The sequence below is a fragment of the Littorina saxatilis genome, linkage group LG7 (genome assembly GCF_037325665.1).
Source record: "Littorina saxatilis isolate snail1 linkage group LG7, US_GU_Lsax_2.0, whole genome shotgun sequence".
Classification (NCBI taxonomy): Eukaryota; Metazoa; Mollusca; class Gastropoda; order Littorinimorpha; family Littorinidae; genus Littorina; species Littorina saxatilis.
The window spans coordinates 28268013-28275404 of NC_090251.1; the positions used below are offsets into that span (position 1 = coordinate 28268013).

Genomic DNA, 7392 nt, shown 5'->3' on the forward strand with positions numbered 1-7392 from the left:
ACCAATTGACCCCCGACACACACATTTTGACCCGTGCACAAGACGTTGTATCGATAAACGAAGCGCAAATAAGTAATAATAATAAAAGCAAAGAAAATAGCAACAAGACATGCAAACATCTAACAAAGCCGAGCAAGCAAAATGACAGGTCTAATGAAAAACAAAGAAGCACTGAGTCAGAAACAAGATAGCGATTCTTTCCTTCGCTGCACCAGAGACTGGCTGCACGACGCAAATCTTCTGTGACCTTTGACCCAACGTATATAGCTTCCACATTCGATCACTAAGCTTAATATTTACAACTGAAAGCCGAGGGGGTGGAATACCGAGATGAACCTACAGAACTGTGCATCCTCAAACCTGACATATTCATCCCAACATTTTATGAACTCAAAAACACAGAAAGTTGCTTTCACACGCCAGCTTTGATTGCCAGTGATTATCAAAACGTAACTCGTGTGGTTATCAAAACGATACTCGTGTTTCAAAGCATGGCTCCCCGTGTTGATTGTGCACTTATTTTCTCACTACCAAAATGATGACAAAAACGATGTTTGAAGGTTTGTTGTCAGACCAGCTTTTTTGTCGGTCCTCGGGGGGCATATCGACTTTTGTTTCATATTTATTGACCGCGGCCTTCGGCCTTGGTCAATAAATATGAAAGAAAATACGCTATGCTCCCTCTCGGACCGACGAAAAAGCTAGTCTGTCAACAACCCATCAAACATCTTGTAATATTGTATGAAGTCATGCGGTGAAGTTACGTTATATTATTTATTTCTCAGCTACATTCATGGCAACACACACAAAGAAGACCTTTATTGGTCATTAATTCTCCCAAAGCTTTCGTATGTAACCTGTTATTGGTATTGCAAGAAATAGATATTACTTTTGTAATGCCGCCAGTGATGATGGCAGCCTAACTAGGTTAACGATGTGAAGCTACCTTTCATCTGATCTTGGAGTGAAAAGGGAAAGAAAAACAAGTCGCGTAAGGCGAAAATACAATATTTAGTCAAGTAGCTGTCGAACTCACAGAATGAAACTGAACGCAATGCCATTTTTCAGCAAGACCGTATACTCGTAGCATCGTCAGTCCACCGCTCATGGCAAAGGCAGTGAAATTGACAAGAAGAGCGGGGTAGTAGTTGCGCTAAGAAGGATAGCACGCTTTTCTGTACCTCTCTTCGTTTTAACTTTCTGAGCGTGTTTTTAATCCAAACATATCATATCTATATGTTTTTGGAATCAGAAACCGACAAGGAATAAGATGAAAGTGTTTTTAAATTGATTTCGACAATTTAATTTTGATAATAATTTTTATATATTTAATTTTCAGAGCTTGTTTTTAATCCGAATATAACATATTTATATGTTTTTGGAATCAGCAAATGATGGAGAATAAGATAAACGTAAATTTGGATCGTTTTATAAAAGAAATATTTTTTTTACAATTTTCAGATTTTTAATGACCAAAGTCATTAATTAATGTTTAAGCTACCAAGCTGAAATGCAATACCGTAGTCCGGGTTTCGTCGAAGATTACTTGACCAAAATTTCAACCAATTTGGTTGAAAAATGAGGGCGTGACAGTGCCGCCTCAACTTTCACGAAAAGCCGGATATGACGTCATCAAAGACATTTATCAAAGAAATGAAAAAAACGTATGGGGATATCAATCCCAGGAACTCTCATGTCAAATTTCATAAAGATCGGTCTAGTGGTTTGGTCTGAATCGCTCTACACGCACGCACGCACACACACACACACACACACACACACACACACACACACATACACACACACATACACACACACATACACCACGACCCTCGTTTCGATTCCCCCCTCGATGTTAAAATATTTAGTCAAAACTTGACTAAATATAAAAAGACAATGAGCGAAAACGCCTACATTAAGAGAGAGCCAGAAGGAACAGCTCACCATAGGATGGACTATGCTGTCAAATTTCAGTTACATCAAAGCAAAAATAAAACAGCGATATGTCTGTCTGTCTGTTTAATACATTGAGCTTTTGCCCCGTTAAAGTGTGTGTTTTTTAAACCACACACAATCTCATCAAAGCTTTAACGCTGTTATCCTGTTGCCCCAACAGGTCAGTGACAACGTGTGCTACCTTCACCTTGGCCATGGCTACTTCATGGAGGACAGCGTGGAACAGAACAACACTTTCTCCAGGAACCTTGGGGTGGGGACAATGCACGGCTCTCTGCTGCTATCAGACAGGCACAGCAGTTGGTGCGGCGACCTTGCCCTCTACTGCGAGTAAGTCAATCGCTTTCCGAACCGGGGCGGGGATGTAGCTCAGTCGGTAGCGCGCTGGATTTGTATCCAGTTGGCCGCTGTCAGCGTGAGTTCGTCCCCACGTTCGGCGAGAGATTTATTTCTCAGAGTCAACTTTGTGTGCAGACTCTCCTCGGTGTCCGAACACCCCCGTGTGTACACGCAAGCACAAGACCAAGTGCGCACGAAAAAGATCCTGTAATCCATGTCAGAGTTCGGTGGGTTATACTTACTTACTTACTTACTTACTTACTTAGGCCATTATGAACCCCCGGGGGAGCATAGGCCATCGACGACAATTCTCCATCCGACACGGTCCTGGGCTGCCCTTTCGATCTGGCTCCAGGTCCTTCCCCTGCCTGTTGATCTCTGCTTCAGTGTCTCGTCGGTGGGTTATAAAAACACGAAAATACCCAGCATGCTTCCTCCTAAATGGCGGGGTAAAATACGGTCATACACGTAAAATTCAACTCGTGCAACAACAAACAAAAAAACCACGAGTGTACGTGGGAGTTTCAGCCCACGAACGCAGAAGAAGAAGAAGCTTTCCGAACCTGCTCACGATCTAAATTTAAATAAAGTCAAACACGGTTTCCCGAGCCTGTGTCGAAGCACAAGTGAGAAAACAACGTGAGCGTTTTTAGAACCTCCTTTTTTCAGTGTTAGATCTAAATTTAAACAATTTCAAACACGGTTTTCCGAGCCTGTGTCGAAGGGGAGCATCTCGTTACTCCCCCGTATCGTTACTCCCCCGGCTCGTTACTAACCCTAACCCTAACCCTAATAACCCTAACCCTAAGGGGGAGTAACGAGCCGGGGGAGTAACGTGCCGGGCGAGTAACGAGCCGGGGGAGTAACGAGCTGACCCCGTATCGAAGCACACGTGAGCTTTTTTAGAGCCTCCTTTTTTTCAGTGTTACATCTAAATTTAAATAATTTCAAACACGGTTTTTCGAGCCTGTATCGAATCACACGTGTGAAAGCAACGTGAGCCTTTTTAGAGCATCCTTTTTGACTCACATGCGAAGCAAAAGTGAGTCTATGTACTCACCCGAGTCGTCCGTCCGTCCGTCCGTCCGTCCGTCCGTCCGTCCGTCCGTCCGTCCGTCCGTCCGTCCGTCCGTCCGTCCGTCCGTCCGTCCGTCCGTCCGTCCGTCCGTCCGTCCGTCCGTCCGGCCGGCCGTCCGGCCGGCCGGCCGGAAAACTTTAACGTTGGATATTTCTTGGACACTATTCAGTCTATCAGTACCAAATTTGGCAAGATGGTGTATGATGACAAGGCCCCAAAAAACATACATAGCATCTTGACCTTGCTTCAAGGTCAAGGTCGCAGGGGCCATAAATGTTGTCTAAAAAACAGGTATTTTTCACATTTTTCCCATTTTCTCTGAAGTTTTTGAGATTGAATACCTCACCTATATATGATATATAGGGCAAAGTAAGCCCCATCTTTTGATACCAGTTTGGTTTACCTTGCTTCAAGGTCAAGGTCACAGGAGCTCTTCAAAGTTGGATTGTATACATATTTTGAAGTGACCTTGACCCTGAACTATGGAAGATAACTGTTTCAAACTTAAAAATTATGTGGGGCACATGTTATGCTTTCATTATGAGACACATTTGGTCACATATGATCAAGGTCAAGGTCACTTTGACCCTTATGAAATGTGACCAAAATAAGGTAGTGAACCACTAAAAGTGACCATATCTCATGGTAGAAAGGGCCAATAAGCACCATTGTACTTCCTATGTCTTGAATTAACAGCTTTGTGTTGCATGACCTTGGATGACCTTGACCTTAGGTCAAGGTCACATGTATTTTGGTAGGAAAAATGTGTAAAGCAGTTCTTAGTGTATGATGTCATTGCTAGGTTTAGTTATTTGATGTCAAGCATGTGAGTCGTATGGGCTTTGCCCTTCTTGTTTCAGTGTTAGATCTAAATTTAGATAATTTCAAACACGGTTTTTCGAGCCTGTACAAAGCACACGTGAGCTTTTTTAGAACCTCCTTTTTTCAGTGATAGATCTGGATTCAAATAATTTCAAACACGGCTGTGTGTACTGAGAGGGGGGCGATGCTTTACCACGTGCACCGGGAATGGGCTTTTTGGACGTAACGTGCATGGGAATGGGGAAATTCTCGTAGCGTGCACCGTGCACAGAGGTCCGGCGTGCACCGTGCATGGAGCTTTTTCGTAACGTGCACCGTGGATCACCGTGCATGGCACTTTTGGCCTCAACGTGCACGTGCACAGACCCCCCCCGGTGACCCTCTACTGAGAAAGGAAACAAACTTGCATCTGGCTCTCTGCTGCTATCAGTCAGGCACAGCAGTTAGTGCGACACCCTTGTCCTATATTGGGAGTAGGTCGATCAACAAAACAAGAACTGTATGTTATTGGAGCTTTTAATTGTTGACAAAAGTAAAACGTTACATTTACTAGCACGTCGACCCAGTGGTCTTTTCAGTTGACAGGTAGACTAACACTTTTATTAATTTTTTGTAAAGTTAAAAAATAAAAATAAAATAGAATAATAATAAAAAAAATACGTTTACAGCACGTCAACCCAGTGGTCTTTTAAGGAGACAAGCAGACAAACACTTGTTATAGGAATAATGGACTTGCCACAAAATCGTTGATGAATCAAGCATGCAAGATGCCGGCGAGGTTAGCAGGCTGGAGGTTTGAAGTCTGTCAATCGTTTTCTTGCACAAGAGCCTATGTATCGGCTAAACATTGGATTTTCCTTCTTTGAAGAAGCTGGCGCGGTCTCGGAGGAACACTAGCTGACTGTCTCGATCTATGCACAATGTCATATTTGGTCAACAATACAAATAACGTATAATATCGAAGCACACGAGTTAAACCAGCGTGAGCTTTTTTAGAACCTCAATTTTACAGTGATAGATCTAAATTTAAATAATTTCAAACACGGCTGTGTGAACTGACAAAGAAAACAAACTTGCATCGGGCCCGGACAGCCATATTTGTTGAAGGGACGTCGAAAAAAGCATACATGCAATCAAGATTGTGAATGCGCCGGTCGGTTGAAGTATAGTAAAAGTAGAGTAAGAATAAAGCAATAAGGCACTTCGATCGACCGCCCCACACCCCCCGCGGGTTAGGGGGAAGAATTTACCCGATGCTCCCCAGCATGTCTTAAGAGGCGACTAACAAATTCTGTTTCTCCTTTTACCCTTGTTAAGTGTTTCTTGTATGGAATATAGTCAATGTTTGTAAAGATTTTAGTCAAGCAGCTAGTATGTAAGAAATGTTAAGTCCTTTGTACTGGAAACTTGCATTCTCCCAATTAGGTAATATATTGTAATATTGCTATTTCATATGTTACGTGGATTTTCATTGGTCAATTGGGCAAAACTGAGCTCAGTGCAAACGTGATATCGACGACATTTCCGTCGATATCAGTTTTGATATCGACGACCTCTTTATTGCTTCCCCACTTCAAAAACAAAAACACCTAAATTTAAAAACATACAAATATATATGAAAATGTAATGATCCCAGAATTTAGTTGAGCAAGTGACTAAAGACTTTTTGAAAGAAAAGACATTTTAAAATACTGAAAAAGTACAAGAAAAACGTGAACAAAAAGAAATAATAATCAGAGGGAGTGATATGGAACAGCCAAAACTGAGACAAATACTTTTGTAATTTCTTTACAGTAAATACAAAATGTCCAGAGAATTAGCAATATATCTAACATTGACTGACAGTGTGATGATATCTTCTGCTATTGGTCCGTTTCGACAGTGATATCAAAATCTCGACCTCCGGTCTCGATTTTGATATCACTGTCTCAACAGACCATAGCAGAAGATATCATCAGACAGTCCGTCAATATTGGGTAGTATCGAAGCACACGAGTTAAACCGGCGTCAGCTTTTTAGAACCTCAATTTTACAGTGATAGATCTAAATTTAAATAATTTCAAACACGGCTGTGTGAACTGACAAAGAAAACAAACTTGCATCGGGCCCGGACAGCCATATTTGTTGAAGGGACGTCGAATCAAGTCGCGTAAGGCGAAATTACTACATTTAGTCAAGCTGTGGAACTCACAGAATGAAACTGAACGTAGTCCGCCGCTAGTGCAAAAGGCAGTGAAAGTGACGAGCCTGTTTGGTGCGGCAGCCGTTGCGCTGTGCTTCATAGCACGCTTTACTGTACCTCTCTTCGTTTTAACTTTCTGAGCGTGTTTTTAATCCAAACATATCATATCTATATGTTTTTGGAATCAGGAACCGACAAGGAATCAGATGAAATAGTTTTTGAATCGATTTTGGAAATTTAATTTTGATCATAATTTTTATATTTTTAATTTTCAGAGATTGTTTTTAATCCGAATATAACATATGTATATGTTTTTGGAATCAGAAAATAACGCAGAATAAGATGAAATTGTTTTTGGATCGTTTAATAAAAACAATAATTTTAATTAAAAGTTTCCGATTTTTAATGACCAAACTCACTCATTAGTTTTTAAGCCACCAAGCTGAAATGCAATACCAAACCCCGGCCTTTGTCGAAAATTGCTTTGCCAAAATTTCAATCAATTTAATTGAAAAATGAGGGTGTGACAGTGCCGCCTCAACTTTTACAAAAAGCCGGATATGACGTCATCAAAGGTATTTATCGAAAAAAAGAAAAAAACGTCCGGGGATATCATACCCAGAAACTCTCATGTCAAATTTCATAAAGATCGGCCCAGTAGTTTAGTCTGAATCGCTCTACACACACACACAGACAGACAGACAGACAGACAGACACACACACACACACACACACACACACACACACACACACACACACACACACACACACACACACACACACACACACACACACACACACACACACACACACACACACTGTATACACCACGACCCTCGTCTCGATTCCCCCCTCTATGTTGAAACATTTAGTCAAAACTTGACTAAATGTAAAAAAGCATACATGCAATCAAGATTGTAAATGCGCCGGTCGGTTGAAGTATTAGTATAGTAAAAGTAGAGTAAGTATAAAGCAATAAGGCAACTCCCCCCCCCCCCCCGCCCCCCCCCCCCCC

The 7392-nt window shown here is 41.7% G+C and overlaps 1 protein-coding gene across 2 annotated transcripts in view; it reads left to right on the forward strand.

The window, feature by feature from the left end:
* The window catches only part of LOC138971086 (cell surface hyaluronidase CEMIP2-like), a 76194-nt gene that overhangs the window by 21292 nt on the left and 47510 nt on the right, over positions 1-7392 (forward strand). For both annotated transcript variants that reach the window (XM_070343685.1, XM_070343686.1), the window contains exon 12: positions 2117-2286. In XM_070343685.1, the coding sequence (XP_070199786.1) occupies positions 2117-2286 (170 nt within the window). The remainder of the gene's footprint in view (positions 1-2116; positions 2287-7392) is intronic.